General features: G+C 42.7%; 1 protein-coding gene across 1 annotated transcript in view; it reads right to left on the bottom strand.

Moving 5' to 3' along the window:
• PRTG (protogenin) overlaps positions 1-16,991 on the bottom strand; it is a 247,392-nt gene that overhangs the window by 138,675 nt on the left and 91,726 nt on the right. Inside the window, exons 4-9 of the mRNA XM_030190411.1 lie at positions 16,160-16,293; positions 14,715-14,852; positions 8,548-8,706; positions 7,435-7,594; positions 6,609-6,856; positions 1,015-1,179 (exon numbers count right to left, since the gene is read on the bottom strand). Coding sequence (XP_030046271.1) covers positions 1,015-1,179; positions 6,609-6,856; positions 7,435-7,594; positions 8,548-8,706; positions 14,715-14,852; positions 16,160-16,293 — 1,004 coding nt within the window. The remainder of the gene's footprint in view (positions 1-1,014; positions 1,180-6,608; positions 6,857-7,434; positions 7,595-8,547; positions 8,707-14,714; positions 14,853-16,159; positions 16,294-16,991) is intronic.

Below are 16,991 nucleotides of genomic sequence, written 5' to 3'. Positions count from 1 at the left end.
TTTAGTCGTCCCTGCAACGGAAAGCAGTTGACGCCCAAAATCGGCTTTTGATTATGCCTATTTGGGCAACTCTGGGAGAATGACGCCCATCTAACGATTTGTGTTGAAAGATGGGCGCCCTTCTCTTTCGAAAATAAGCCTGACAGACTCCCAAAGCAAGAAGTATCCTGAATTTTCAGCAGAACTGGTGTAATCTAGTTCCCATAAAGCGAGGGGTGTTCCCATATGTACAGGGATGGGTGGTAGGGAGGGAGGGATATGACTTTGTCTTGTATGGAACAAAAACCATAATGTGTGATTGGGATCTTTGTAAGAATATTATGGTTCCGGTGAAAACAATGCATGTGTTACTTGGCTAGATTTATATCAATAAAAAAAGATCACTTTGAGCTGGAACAGAGGTAAAGTGCTCTGCTGGGCTAAGGAATGGCATGTTTGTATCGCCACTAAGGGAAAAACTATGGCTTGCTAAGCAGCAGTAATATTTGTTTTAAATTTTCCTTCAGTCTCCTGTACTTAGGGTTGAGGGGAGGAGTGAGCCACGCCCACCCTTCGCTGCCAATCATGCCCCAGCACTAAAAAATAAATGTTAATTTTTTAGCACGAGTAGTGTGCGCACATGCAAAAACTACCAAAGGATATCTGAGCAAGCCCCACGGTAGTTCACTTTAACCTGCAGTAAGCACGCATCAGTGTTTACCGCAGTTTAGAAAAAAGGATCCCTTAATTTTTTTTTTAACTCAGTCAGTTTAATATTCAGTCAGCGTTTTTTTATGTGCGGACTTCTGCCAGCTAAATTAGAGTCAGATGTTCAATGCCATGCCACGTCCAGGCACCGGCATTGAATATTCAAGTCATCAGCAAACCTAGAAGTTATCCAGGTGTCAGTCAATATCTAGCGCCAATCCCCAAAGACCTAGTAGTATTAATTATATATATTAAGATAAACACCAGTGCTTAACTTAGTATAGTCACCACACCAACTGAAAATTTACCACATGTTTCTGTCCTTACCGTCTTCCAGCGTTTGCTGAGTCACATGATCGGACATCTGACTGGCTCCCATAGGCATGTATGCCACAATATAGAAGGTGTAATTGCTAGCCGGGTCAAGATCATCAATAATGTAATGAGTTGTATCATTGCCAATTACCACTTGATACTCCTCATTATTTAAACCTGAATTAAAAGAAAGACAGAAGAGCTGTTAAAATAAATCCTATCCATCCCACTCAAATCATCATAGGACACCCTCCATGACTTCTTCCAGGGTGGTAGAAAAGTCTCTCTCTGAGGTCTGATATTATTGGATTCTTTTTTATTTTCCTCCTGTACAACACACAAATCACTACATGCTCTTTAATGTTCTTTATGTGCTGTTGTAACTGCATCTTGCTAAAGATTGTGATCAGTTTTAGATTTACTGGGAAATTAATGTTGCCAAAGACTATTCAGGACCTACAGCCAGATGCACTAACTCCACGGAAAGAGCACTTCCCTTACCGATCCCTTAGTGAATCAGTAAAAGACGGGCATGCATGAAGAAAATCGCATGCAAATGAGCTGCTCGCTGGGTCCAAGTAGAGTCCGCGCAGTACGCAGCACTCCCGCAACCAGAACAACAGCTTCCCGTGCCCGCCCATGGCTTTCCCCGGTGAGGAGGCCAACTCTGGAACATTGTCAGAGTCCGACAAGGGGGGTGAGGCGGGACCCCTTGCTCACCAAGCTGCTGCATAACCCTCCGCCCCAGGCCCTTTCCTCCGGCATGGTGGAGGAGACGCGCTCATGCTGCTGCCGGTGCTGAGGGGTGGAAGAGCACAAGCTCTGACCTCTACCAGCGTCTTCCTGTCACCTAAGCCCGTCTCCTTCAGTGCTCCTAAGAAACTACACTGCTATAAAAGCCTGTTCCAAATTTCAATCTAGAAAGAGAGAACCGGGGATCGGGACGTGCGAGGACGCCCAAATCAAAAACTATTTGGACGTCCCTTTTGATTATGCCCCTCCAGGTCTCTCTCAGCCAATCACAGTGCGTTTAGCTGTCATTGGTGTCAGCTAAATAAGCTGTGATTGGCTGAGAGAGACCTGGAGGGGCATAATTGAAAGGGACATCCAAATAGTTTTGATTTGGATGTCCTCACACGTCCCGATCCCCGATTCTCTCCGGCGGTAGTCATTTCGGATACCTTAGTCGTAAGAAAAACACGTCCAAGAGGACGACGCCCATCACAAAATCTGAAGAAAAAAACGTCCAAGTGCTTGTCAGGGACGTCCTTTTTTTTTTTCCTTCAGACCTTTTTTTTTTTTTTTTTTTTGAGTGAAGGATGTCCAAGTGTTAGGCACTTGAAAGGATGTCCCTGACAAGCACTTGGACATTTTTTTCTCTTCCCATTTTTGCGATGGGCGTCCTCCTCTGCATGGGTCCCGCTCACAGCAGCCCCAACAAGAGATGTAGACCTCCCGTTAGGTTTTCCACGGTGCATGGGGTCGGAAAACAGCTGTGCATCTGCCTTGCATGCGCATTATAATACTAATTAGCTCATTATAATAACTTTTAGATCATTTGCATTCCGTTTTCGTTAGCTGCTACCGTGACAGGAAAATGGCTCGGAGAACCCTTTTCTGCATGTCTTGTTTTACTACTTGCTCGCTAGACTGGCTAGGTCTGGTTTAAAAACCAAGTTGCTGGCTCGTTAAGATTAGTGCATCTGGCCCCTAGTCACAACAAACTGTGCAGAGCCATAACCTGAACACAACTAAGGCCTTATCTTCACAGCCAACTTTCATTCTTTCATTTAAAGCTCTAAACTCTGCTTAACAATAAATTAAATCAGATTGTGAGGTATGGGTGGGCTTATTTAAAAAATAAAAGAAAGTATTAAACTCCTGCCAGAAAAAATAAAAATAAAAGAGTGGCTTCCAATGCAAAAGATCTTATTCTCCCTACAGAAAGCCATTACAATATTAGACTGCAATAGCGAAAACTTTGAATAGCACCAAGAGAAACTGAATGTGCTTCATAAAACATCTTGTTCTATAACAAGGTTTTAGCAAAAAAAAAAAAAAAAGAACAACTTCTCAGCAGTTGGCATTAAAATATGCAGAGTAAGGTGGAGATTGGTGCTTACCTTTGTTGGGTTTAATTCCTATAGAGGGAAGCAGCAAAGTGGAAAAAAGCCTACTTAAAGCCGCCACATTTAAAGAACAATTCACATCACATGCACGTCAACTTAATCAAAACTCCCTAAGAGCTCTGCTTCACTGCTCAAACAACTGAATTTATAAACAAAATGAAAGGCAAATTCCACTATTAAGTTTTCCCACATTTCTGAATGAACTTGATAGCATTTTAATTAGACAAGATTACAGGCATCTCACAACAGACTCGTTGATGGCTTGTTAATTAGGAACGGCATGGCACGATTTCTGACCTGCTAAACAGGATCCTTGAGCTGAAATTAAAAGGCCTTGTTCTGAAGCTGAATGAACCACGAGGCCTCACGCTGAGGTCTAATGAAAGAAACATAATAGAGGGACAAGGCCGATCTTCTAGCGCAATCAGTGTTCCTTTTGTAGCCCTTCTAAATCGCTAACAAGGAATTAACACACTCCAACATGCATTCTCATCAAGCTCTTATTCTTCCCGTTACTGTGACCCCCTAATTTATATGTAAAATATTCCCCTCTGAAAAAAACACCACAATACAGAACAACCACCTGTTAGTTTCTTTAACCAACTTTGATAAACACTAACCTTTTTAAAATTTTGTTCTATGGCAGTTTTGCTAGGGTGCATTCTAAAAATGGCCCATGATGTTGGAATTAAAGCTGTGCTCTGCAGCCATCCTTTGTTTTTTTTAACCACACACTGTATTGTGCAGAACTGGAAAAAAAGGAAATCTTTGGAACCCAATATAATTAGCCCTTTAGCTCTTCCCAACCATTTTCTATGCCGGGGTTTGTGGGGCCTAGTACAAGGAGACAGAATTAGGCTATGGGTGAGCTAGTCTGAATGCATGAGAGGGCTTGGTAGCGTGGGGATGACTTGTGCCTTTAGGTATATTTAAATTTGATTTAATAATTAAAAATACCTGTTGGAAACTTAGCTGCCTAGCCAATTTTAGTAAAAGGACACTGTATGATAGCTCAGGAATGATAAGGAAATAGTGGAATGCCTGAAGTTCTTTTTCTGTCATGCATGGTGCTCAGTAGGAACCAGAAGCTTGCTCTTCTCCAGACTGTCTCCAGACCCCAAGAAAATTTAGGCCCACTGTAGCTCTGCCATTACATTACTGAGGGCATTTTGAATTACAGTGTAGAAAAGGGAGAGAAATGATAAAGTAGGCATGTGTGGGTTTGTATTGTAGCAGGCACGTAGCCATAGGTAGGTTGACCTAGGCCCATCCACTTTGACCTCAGAGATGCCTAGCCGCCAAGTGCACCAATTGTCTAGCTAGTAGAGATCACCAAGTCTTGCCAGCTGAATAACTCCAGAGCTGAGCTTTTCCATCACTGAAGAGCATCGCTCAGTGACAGAATGTGATGGTGGCATTGTGCGCATGCTTGATTCTCATGCATGCTCAGTTCTTGCGCAAGAACCAAGCATGCTGGATGGGTCAAGGGGTGGAGCCCAGATGGCAGAAGTAGCAAGTTGTTGAGCTCTGCTCACTGATTTCTCCTTTATGGTGAAAAAAAAGGAGAAAGTGAGGGTATACCCCCTCAGAGCCCTCGCAGCAACCTTCAACCCCTGTCACTGGACCAATAGATTCATTTGTGCAGCGGGAGAGATTCGTACCTCCAGCTCCCACCAGCTGTTCTGACAATGTTACCAGGAGGTACCTCATCAGATTTCAGCTCTGTATTATCCTTAACCCCCGACTTGGGAAGGGAAAGGGAAGGGAAATGGGACTTGATATACCGCCTTTCTGTGGTATTTTGCAACTACATTCAAAGCGGTTTACATATATACAGGTACTTATTTTGTACCTGGGGCAATGGAGGGTTAAGTGACTTGCCCAAAGTCACAAGGAGCTGCAGTGGGAATCGAACTCAGTTCCCCAGGATCAAAGTCCGCTGCACTAACCACTAGGCTACTCCTCCACTTAGCACTCCTCCCCCCCAACCGTTGGACAGCCCACCAGATCTTGCTGGCTTTGTTCAGCAAAAGTCACTAGAGTCTTTGTCAGCTAAAGGGCAAGGTGCCAGTTTCAAAGGAAGTGATTTTTCCCTCTCCGGGTCAGCAGGGCAAGGTGGCGTTTCTTGGAGGAAGCATGGTGGGACCAGGGCTGGGGACAGAGTCTGATTCAGGTCGAGGTCTGTCTGAACCTGCCGTTGGAAAATCTGAACTGTTCCCAGAGATTGTGTTATAGAAATCTACAGCTTTTGCCCTAGAGGTAATATGGACTGTAGTTTCTGAATTGGGAAAAAGCTATATCCTTGCAATTAGCCACAATGAATGGAGTCTTATAAGGTAATTCCTCTTCTAGAAACTAGCAGACTAAATCTATCTTAGAAGATCATACTAACCAAATTAAAATGTTCACCTTCTTAATTCTACTTTAATGAAGGAACTATTTCGCAACCTGGTGCAGTCCATGGTACTAAGCCACGCAGATTACTGTAATGGAATCTATGTGGGATGCAAGGATCAAATCATAAAGAAACTTCAGACCGCCCAAAATACAGCAGCCAGGCTTATATTTGGAAAAACACGTTTTGACAGCGTCAAACCACTCAGAGAAAAATTGAACTGGCTACCAAAGAACGTATCACTTTCAAAATCTGCACGACTGTTCATAAAATTATTTACGGCGAGGCACCGGGATACATGACAGACCTCATCAACCTGCCAACCAGAAACACCACAAAATCTGCACGATCATACCTAAACCTCCACTACCCAAGCAGCAAAGGACTCAAATACAAATCCACCTGTGCAGCCAGCTTTTCCTACCTAAGCGCACAACTATGGAACGCATTGCCAAAAGCAGTAAAAACTACACTCGACCACCTACATTTTCAGAAAGCACTAAAGACAGACCTGTTCAGAAGAGCATACCCCACCGACCCAACATAAAAATACCTGGTCACCTGTGACACAATGCAACCAAAGACCGTAACGGACATTACCTGACTCTTCTTCCCCCTTTTCCTCTCTAAGTTCCCCCCAACTGTACCTACCATACATGTACCTCATTCCACCACAATAACACACTTTGTATTCATTCATACCATGTATTTCTTCAGACCGGAATCGGCTAACGCCGTTAACGGTTATATGTAAGCCACATTGAGCCTGCAAAAGGTGGGAAAATGTGGGATACAAATTTAACAAATAATAATAATGTCGATCTAAGATGGAAGATAGAAAATATGGTGAGGTTTTCTAATCTTCGTATTATAAATTTTCCTAAAATGTCTTTTTTAACACCATGGGATTTAAGAGATATTTAACTGAGATTTTACAAGTTTCAGAGGAATCTTTTCCACCTATATCACAAATATATTATTTATCATCAGCAAAAAAAGGATCCTCTTAAAAATCAAGATCATCCCAATCCAGAAATGGATTTCCTTAAACATATCTGAAATTCTGGAAACTTTCTATTTACCTTCTGCTTTCATGTAGTGCACTGAATATGCTATCACTTTGTCAGAATTATAGAGTGGCCTCTCCCAAGACAGCAGGATAGCCGAACTCGACATTGTTTCAGAACGGGTATTCCGGGGAGCGCTTGGTCTGTCCTCAGACATCACTACAATCAGTCTGGCCCTGGAAAGGATGGACCCTTGGTTGTTCTCAGCCATGCACTGGTACATGGCATCATCTTCAGGGATAATCTGATTAATTACCAATTTACTAAGGAGCAACAAGAGAAAAAAAACTAATGAAAACAAAAAATCTCAATCACGCAATAGTTATTCCAATAATGTAATTGATTGCTAAACACGAAATGGTACAGCAGGATTACAGACATTCTCATAAGTACACAGTTAAAAATAATAGAAAATACTGAAGTCAATATTTGAAAGCAAATTTATTCTGATATTCTTTAAAGAAAAACTTGCAAATTGCCCCCCAGTGGTAAAGATGACTTTAGATTGCGGGAATGACCTGCGTAAGGGTGTGTAAGGCCACTTACCACCACTGTTTGGTAAAAGGACCCCTTTTGATACTGTGCAGTACCTACAGAAGCAGAAGATGGGTATGCCCCCGAAAGTGAAAATTGAATTTTTCCCCCAAACAGAAATGGACAATGCTATAGACAGATTTATATTACCAACAGAATACTAAAATTCTCCAATGACTGTAATACATTACAAGTCTGTACGTGTATGTAGAGCTCTAAATTGTTAGACCACTGAACTTTTTACCAACATTTGTCTCATCAAGCAGTAATCTGACAGTTTACATACCAAAGTCCATAATCCTCTTACCTGTTATACATTTTAATTCTTCCATTGGAGTGCATTTTCTTCCCATTCTTTAGCCAGGATATTTTGGGTGCGGGAATTCCTTCTGCCTGACATACAAACCGTGCTGTACCTGCCCGAGGTCTGGTCAAACTTTCGGGCCACTCAACAAAAGAAGGTGGAGCTACAGTAAACAATGAAAACACAACAGGTTGGAAGCAAAATCCAATGGGTTGTCCAATACAGTCCCTTATTTTCCCAGAATGCACAGTGGCCAGGGGCAGTGGAACACCGTTTTTGCTGGAGGGAGCCAAAACAATAAACAATCTTTAGCCCCCACCACCCCAGCTCTGTAGTTGCTCATGCTGTGCTGGAAAAAAATATTGGAAGGGCCATGGTTTTAATGGTCCATCCCTTTCCTCTACATAATAGTAGCCCGAGTAAGTCCCACTCATTATATTTCAGACAGTCAAGATTCTTTGCACTAGTGGCAAAGTAGAAAGACTATCATATTCAATGCGTGTGTCTTTGGAAACCATGAGGCACAGCAGATTTGAGCTCAAAAGCTGCTGTCTATTGGGTTCGGAAGGGATTGGAGACTCTGAAGGAGGCAGTGTGCTCAGGCCTGGGGAAAGAGGGAAGATAGATGTGGTTGCTGTGAAGACTTCATCAGTCACAAAGGAATGCTGAAGGATTCTTACAGAAATGCCCCTCCAGTCATTAACCAATGTGAGTTAGTAGAGTCATCCAGGCACACCACCTGGGCCATAAAATTAGGAAAGTTAAGATTATTAAAAAAAAAAAAAAAGAAGATAATGAGACTGAGGGACTAGTACAGCACATAGCCTAGTGTTCTGCTATGCACAGTACAAAAAAAGAAGCAAAAAGCAAACAGATGATTATATTCTGAGCTTATCCTTAGACACAATAAATAAATAGAAAATCCTCCTTATTTATAGGGCCCCACTGCACACAGTTAAAGTAACCTTGACATGTCAATCTTAAAGTTTTAGCACGGGATAGAGTCATTTATTAAAGGTCACCCAGTGAAATGGGCCTGGAACTTAGATTTTCACATTCACAGTATTGGGTGCAACAAAATGCTACATGCCAGATCTGACTCAGAAACAAGCTCACCTAGCACTGTGAGAGTTGCTGCTGCCACAGTGAAGTTACGTGTACCCGGTGTGGTGGCTCGACACATATACACGCCTGCATGCTGCTGCTTCATGTCAGATATGATGAGGTTTCCATTTCCTAGCACACGAGTGCTAAACACATCAATGGGCTTATGGTCTGTTCAAAAGAAAATTTAAATGACAAAGATGCTTTATGAATACAATAGAGAGATTATTTTTGATGACGGTATATAAATTGGAAATGTGAAGGAGCTTTTTAGAAATGACAACTAAGTCCATTTTAGGGCGTTCTGCTGAAAATGTCCAAAAATCGAGTAGCGAACATAGCGATTTTCAAACCAGAAAAATGTTTTATCTTTTTTGTTTCGAAAATTGCCATTTTCTAGACATTTTTGTACGCACTGCATCTATCTTTTGGTAGCATTTTTGAAAAAAAAAAAGTCCTAGGGAAAAACACACAAAAATGTAATTGTGAAGTCTGGCAGCCAGGAATCTTAGTAGACTGGTCACACAGACATCCCAGTAGAGCAGTGGGGCACTGAAGCGGACTTCACATAAAAGGCCCCAGGTACACATCTCACTGTAACCCCCTTATATTGTATGGTGAGCCCGCCAGGAATAGCAAAAAATGTACTCTACCTAACTACACCACTACAATAACCCTTAAGCCTGCATGTGTCACCAATATGTAACTACAGTAAGTATTCTGTGGTTTTTGGAGGACTCACACTTTCCACAAGTAAACCAGTTAAAGTGGGATATGGGCTTGGGTCCCCTTCTTTATAGTCCACTGCAATGACCACCAGGCTATTCCAGGGACCTGTTTGCTGCTCTAAGAGGAATGCCCATTACATCTGCTGCTGTCATAGAGCTTGGTATGTACTGACACTTTCACCACTTGGGGGGGGGGGGGGGGGGAGTTCAGTGACCACTGGGGGATTAAGGGGGGGGGGCTATGCCTTCATCCTTTCAATGGTCATCTGGTCTGTTTGGAAATCTTTAGCGCTTAGACATTATTGAAACAGATGTAGACTAGAATGTCCTTTTTTGGGGCCTGGACGTTTTATCCATATTCCATTATTACAGAAAAATGTCCAAATCACAAGCCCACCCTTGACCCCCCAAAAAACGTCTCCAACTTGCCCCCTTGTGATTTGGATGAACTGCAGAGAAAAACATATCAAATATGAGTTTCAAAAATTGCGATTTGGACATTTTTCCAAGAAAAACGTCCATTTGCCACTTTATGCCATCTTTTGGATGTTTTTCTGTTTTGAAAATCAGCTCCAAAACAAAATTCTTAGGTGCTTGCCGTAACACAATAAATGACGGCAGAGAAAAACCTGTATGGTCCATCCAGTCTACCCAATAAAAGTGGTCAGAGTTGTACTTGCCACTCTGTGCAGGTTACACCCATCAATGCCCTATTTAAAGTGTGAAGGTCATTTAAGTTTTGTTTTGATGTTATTCTCTTTCTATATAAGGATCCTCTGTGTTTGTCCCATGCATTCTTTAATTCCATCACTGTTTTTGTCTCCACCACCTCCACTGGGAAGGTATTCCAGGCATCCACCACTTGTTTGTGAAAGAGTATTTCCTGATGCTACTCCTAAATCTACCACCCTGCAACCTCAATTCATGTCCTCTAGAATGAGAATGCGGATGCCTCGGGCTGGTCCAGTAGCTTAGAGGAAGTGTGGTGCACTGCCAAGCAAGAAGTCTGTGTTGATTTCCAGAATATGCCTCAATTTAAGTGTACTTTATAGAATAAGCCTAAATTCCCATGTGGTTTATAGAATATGCTAAGCACCCATACACGTGACTAAATGTAGTCACGGGCAGTTATGCCAAGTAAAACCTAGTGTGAACACCAACACCTAAACTAGGCGCAGACCGGGTGTATTCTATAACAACGCACATAGATATTAGAAATGCCCACAACCTGTCCATTCCACACCCAAGGCCACACCTCCTTTTCAACTGGAGTGGAGGAGTGGCCTGGTGGTTAGAGCACCGGTCTTGAAATCTAGAGGTGGCCAGTTCAAGTCCCACTGCTGCTCCTTGTGATCTTGGGCAAGTCACTTAACCCCCCATTGCCTCAGGTACAAACTTAGATTGTGAGCCCTCCTGGGACAGAGAAATATCCAGTGTACCTGAATGTAACTCACCTTGAGCTACTACTGAAAAAGGTGTGAACAAAATCCAAATTTTAAAAAACCCCAAAAACTATGAGACTTAGAATTTAAATGCAGCACATTATAGAATACGCCTAGACAGTACTATGCATAAATTCTAATTAATGTTAACTAGTGTCAATAATTGCTTGTTAATTGGCAATTATCAGTGCTGAGTGGCTTATTAACCAATTACTTTATGCGCATCGTTATGGATTACGCTTTGATTTTCAAGTGGAAATCTCAGCAAAATATATAGAATCCGAGGGATTGGGCCTAATGTTATAGCCTATATATGAAGGCCAAAAGAGCAAACCCACTTAAATCACTGGATTTATGAAAACATTCTTACTAATAATGAAACAAGACCTCAGCAGTGCGATTTAATGGTATGCCATCAAGAATTAAACACCATTTTCGTCATTGGTCTTTAAAAACGTAATTTTCCCATTTAGTGTATTTATTTCATAAATGATTAATAGCTTATTAATAATATTGCACATCTGTGTTGGCTCGGGGGTCTTATCTGACATGAGTCATGTTTAACAATCTGTCCGAATAGGATGACACATGAATGAGCCAGTCGTCAAGATATGGGTGAACTCTGATTCCCTGTTGCCGAAGAAAGGCCGCCGCCACCGCCACAACCTTGCTAAAGGTTTTGGGGCCATGGCGAGACCAATGGGCAAAGTCCTGAACTGGAAGTGACAGCCCAGCACTGCAAAATGTAGAAACCTCTGATGCAGCAGCCATATGGGTATTTGCAAGTATGCCTCCTTGAGATTGAGGGCAGTGAAAACTCTCCCGCTTGAACTGAGGCTATGACCGCTCTTAGTGTTTCCACGTGAAAGCAGAACATTTGGAGGTAGACCTTTTGAGATCTAAGACCAGACAAAAGGTGCCTTCCTTCTTTGGAACAATGAAGTAGAAGGAGTATTTGCCTTGTCCCTGTTCGGCCTGGGGAACTGGAACAATGGCCCGGAGCACCAGCAAAGAATCTACAGTGGTCTGAACCTTGACTGCCTTGGTTCCCTTTCAACAAGGAGACTGCAAGAAGAAAGGAGTGACCAGGCCAGAGTTGGGACAACTCCAACTTGTAACCTTCTGTACGAATATACAGAACCCACTGGTCTGATGTGATTTTGGCCCACTCCTCCTCCTGAATCTCCTGAAGATGTCCTCCCACCAGAGGAAGAGAAACGTGGACTGGCCTCACATCACTGCAGTTTGTGAGGCATTGGGTGCTGTAGCTGACTTGAGGAGGACTTCCTGTCCGCACGAAAGGAAGATTGGCATGCCTAAAAGCAGGACATCTGACCATATTGCTGACGACCAGGTCAGTACCATCTGCTGTCTCTATATTTAGAACCCCCCTAAAGATGGACAACCAGAAGCTTTCGGCTTATCCTCCAGCAACTGCTGTGGCTTAGTTTCCCATAGCCACATGCCCGAAAGGGCAGTTTAACTAAATGTGTCTCTGACACTGCATTCGCAGCAGCTCTATGGAACAACCAGAGTTGTTGATGTGCCGTGACAGCCAAAGACATACTGCAGGCCATAACCTGTAACATGTCATAAATAGTATCTGCCAAATAGACCAACCCTGCTTCCAGCTGGGTGTTGTGGTGCCCATCTTGTGTTGCAGACTGCTGATGCCACTTCAGGGATGATCCTGCCACAAACGAGCTGTACATTGTTGCTTAAAGATGCCCAAAGTGCTCACTTAAAAGGCTTGTTTTAGCGAGCCTTCTAGCTTTCTATCCTGTAGATCTTTTAGGGTAATGCCCCCCTCCACCGGCAAGGTGGTCTTCTAAGTCACGGTGTAACATGACAGTCCACCCTTTAAAGCTACAATCTATGTTTATCCTCCAAAACCGACAGGTAGAGGCAAGTCATGGCTCTTCCCACTCTCTGGTGGGACACACTCTGCTGTAATCAGGTCCTAAATCTCTGGATGATTCGGGAAGGCCTTAGAAGGACCTCTAAGCTCCCTCATAATCGATGAAGATGGAACTCGTGACACCGAAGCAGAAGGTTCCTCAGATAAGGAGGGAGAAGCAGGGATAGCCTCATCTGCCCACTCCTGGAAGTCTAAACACGATCTCTTAGGAGCCAGAGGGGCAGCAAGGTCAGAAACTGAAGCACCTTGCAGCAACTCTGACTCTCCCTGCTTCAGTAAATAGGCCTGGTGTAAGAGCAATATGAGCTCTGGAGAAAACAAAGATCCCAATGTAGCTGAATGCACTGTCATGCCCTGAGGCAGTAAAATGGCAGCTGTGCTCTGCACGTGATCAGGCAGAGGCTGCTCCTCACTGCTGGTCAGCCCCAACAAGATGGTGCTCATTTCATGCTCTCTTGCATCAAACTGCCTGAAGCCCTCGGCATATTCGAATGCTGCGCCAAATCCAAAAACATGCTACTGACCATATCCTCCGCGCCCGCAGACTCCTGGATTGCGCACACTACAATGCTCCGATGCTGGCCAGCAGGTCCCACAGCACGAACACTGCTTAACTGCCTCCTCAGGAGTCACCATTCACCCCGAATGTCACAAATGCGGCACAATGCGGTCACAAGTGGAGAGTCAGGATCCCTCCCCTGCACCAAGTAGAACTTGCAGCCTTCCAAGTGGTTCTGAGTCAAACTGTAGTCAGAATTACCATTCCCGGCTGCTCCCCCACACGCTCACTCTGGACTGATACTCTGTCCCATGCTCTCCAGCAAACCTCTTTCCATCTTTCCTTTTTTTTTTTTTTTTATGTTTTCTGTGCTGGAAAAGCAAAAGGAAAGCTCCACAGGAAACAGGGATGGAAAGGAAGAAGTAAATTTGCAGGGCACCAGAGACAGGGATCTGAAGACCTCCTGATATGACTCTGCAGACTCAAGCCAACTGCAAAGCACAATGGGGACCAGTTGACCAAGTGAACAAGGAGCACTCAGAACCAGAGGCTGAAATGTGTGTCCATCCAGGTGCTGGCGATAGAAAATACAGAAAAGCTGGACTAAATGCCAAAAGAAATATATCTCAGCTCAGTTTTCAATTCTCTATCTCCACCTGCTGGTTGATAGACACAACTAGTACATAAGTACATAAGTAATGCCACACTGGGAAAAGACAAAGGGTCCATCGAGCCCAGCATCCTGTCCACGACAGCGGCCAATCCAGGCCAAGGGCACCTGGCAAGCTTCCCAAATGTACAAACATTCCATACATGTTATTCCTGGAATTGTGGATTTTTCCCAAGTCCATTTAGTAGCGGTTTATGGACTTGTCCTTTAGAAAACCGTCCAACCCCTTTTTAAACTCTGTTAAGCTAACCGCCTTCACCACTTTCTCCGGCAACGAATTCCAGAGTTTAATTATACGTTGGGTGAAGAAAAACTTTCTCCGATTTGTTTTAAATTTACTACACTGTAGTTTCATCGCATGCCCCCTAGTCCTTGTATTTTTGGAAAGCGTGAACAGACGCTTCACATCCACCTGTTCCATTCCACTCATTATTTTATATACCTCTATCATATCTCCCCTCAGCCGTCTCTTCTCCAAGCTCCAAACTATTCCACAGGTTCTGGAATAGTGGCAAGCTACGTAATAGAAACACTATTTAGTTTACTTAAACTACTAAAAAGGCATTTGGTATGTTCAATTCTCTGCATTTCTTCTCCACCATTGGTCTTTTACAGCACAGAGAAAGGCAAGGACACAAAAGCATGCATTTCATCTTTTCCCTGTATTTCTTTTTAAAATCAGTGTAGTACATTACTGAGTAATAGGATCCATCCAAAGAATGACTTGTTCATGCCAGCTGAAAAACCATTCAGCTTACTGTTTTAACCTTTTTACAAACCAGTGTTTCTGAAAACTGCTGTGATGATCAAGAGAATGATTAGCAATTTCACTCCTAGCACAAAAGAATCTCCTATAACCACTCCTTCCTGACCCTGAACAGAGTATCAATTAATGGGGCCTCAGGGTGTAACTAGGACATACCTAATCTGCTCCAGGAAATGATGGGTTTTGGATTGCCTGTGGCCACACACTCCAGGATAACGGTTTGATGCAGGCACACTGTCATGTTCTCAGGACCAGCTATGATGACTGGCTTCTGGAAAGACGCTGGCTCAGTGACTTTTGAAAACAAAATACAGTTGAAAAGCTTTTAAAAAAAATAAAGTAACATTAAAATAAAACATAAAAAGTATAATAAATCTTGAAGGGGTCCTTTTACTAAGCTGCGCTAAAAAAAGGGCATTAGAGCACCTGTCACTCTTAAGCGGGTCTTTCCTGCGCACTGAAGACATTTTTAGCACAGCCAGAAAATTGCCAATTTTCTATTTTCCAAATTAATGGTCACGTGCTAACTTTGCCATTAGTGCATGGCCATTAAAAAAGATTAGCATGTGAGCTCTTACCACCACTTATTTTGTGCTTGGCAGGTGCAGATCGCAAAACTAATGCAGATCACTTTGGTGCATCCTGCATTAGGCCATTTTTGCTGCGTTAAGCACGTTAGCACTTAACACAGTTTAGTAAAAGGGCCCCTAAAAAGTTTTCAATCATGGTGTAAAACATTGACACTCCTCCCTACTGTTTATTTTTCAAATAGGATTTATTGTTCTGCATGTTGTTTAAGATCTTCTAACAGAATGTAATTGGATATGCCTTCATTTAGACAGATTAAACTTGGCATTCATCGCAATTCAATGATGTATGTTGAAGGTGCACAATTATGGAATTCACTTCCGTTAAAATTACGCGAGACAAATCCTTTATTACAGTTTAGGAAGCACCTGAAAGCCCATTCATCTGTTCAGGTCTTTGATTAATAGGTGCCTTGTTGTCTAGTGAAGCACGATGCAGCTTGTGAGTCTGTTATGACTTACAGAAGATTTTATGTTTGTTAGTCTTATGTGATTTGATACTGCGTGTTTTATTTTGTACCCACCTAGAATTGTAGGATAGAGTGTGTTATAAATATTTTAAACAAATAAATATGGCATTGCATGAAATAAGCCGATCAACTATAGGAGTTCTCACTGTCATCATGGGCAAAAAAACTCCCCAAAACTTTATTTAAATATAGTCCAGACAAACCGCCGTGGAATTAAGATTGGAGGAGACTGTGATCTTCATAAGCTAAGTAAAGAGTAAAACATATGTCTGGACTATATTTAAATAAAGTTTTTGGGAGGTTTTTTTTCGCCCATGACGACAGTGAAAACTCCTATAATTGATCGCCTTTTTTGCCAAGGAGGAGTCTGTTGAGGCTTTTCCTCCCTATTTTTAGAAAAACTGATATATAAAAAAATGAAAAAAAAGTAAGCAGTACTCATTTGAAGAGGATCATTTCTACGTTATTTGCGATATAAGTTATCCTCATAGGTTCCCTAAATAATTTTTGTAGAGGGCTGCATGAAATAACACTGGCTGGGTACCTGGAATAACAGTTAGCGCGGCCTCAACACTCTTCCGCCTATTTGCTATGGAGGTAGCAACACAGCGATAATTCCCAGCATCCTTCTGATTGACACCATAGATCTGCAGAACTCCCTTCGCTAAGACAGTTACCCTGTAGAGGAAACAAAAAAAGTACGTGGGATAAACATGCATAGGATAAACATAAAGGAATCCTGTGCAGAAAGAATGGATCCTCAGAAGCTTAGCAGAGATTGGGAGGCAGGGCTGGTGTTTGGGTGGTGGGGCTAGTTCTGGGTAAGACTTCTACGGTCTGTGTCCTGAAAATGGCAGATACAAATCAAGGTAAGGTATACACAAGAAGTAGCACATATGAGTTTATCTTGTTGGGCAGACTAGATGGACCGTGCAGGTCTTTTTCTGCCGTCATCTACTATGATACTATGTTACTCATTGTTTGCTGCTGTATGACCACTACTCCCAACTAAAGTGGATATATGATAGATACCAAGCTAATCAAAATGAGGGGGAAAGGCTTCAGAAGATCCATGGTAGTACAGCACCCTATGGACAGGTACGCAATTTCATACATTATACAGACCTTTGAGGAGGGAGAGAGGAGACATGATAGAGATGTTTAAATATCTCAAGGGCATTTATGTACAGGAAGAGAACCTTTTTCAACTGAAGAAGAGCTCTGGAATGATAAAGTTAAGAGGGAATAGGCTTAGGAGTAATCTAAGGAAGTACTATTTCACAGAAAGGGTGGTGGAGGCATGGAATGGCCTCCCGGTGGAGGTTGTGGAGTCGAAGACTGTTCCAGAATTTAAAAAGGCATGGGATAATGAGGGA

The sequence above is a fragment of the Microcaecilia unicolor genome, chromosome 1, assembly GCF_901765095.1.
Source record: "Microcaecilia unicolor chromosome 1, aMicUni1.1, whole genome shotgun sequence".
In the NCBI taxonomy this organism is placed as follows: domain Eukaryota; kingdom Metazoa; phylum Chordata; class Amphibia; order Gymnophiona; family Siphonopidae; genus Microcaecilia; species Microcaecilia unicolor.
Note: the sequence above shows the minus strand (reverse complement) of the source record. Positions and strands in the feature narration are given on the sequence as shown.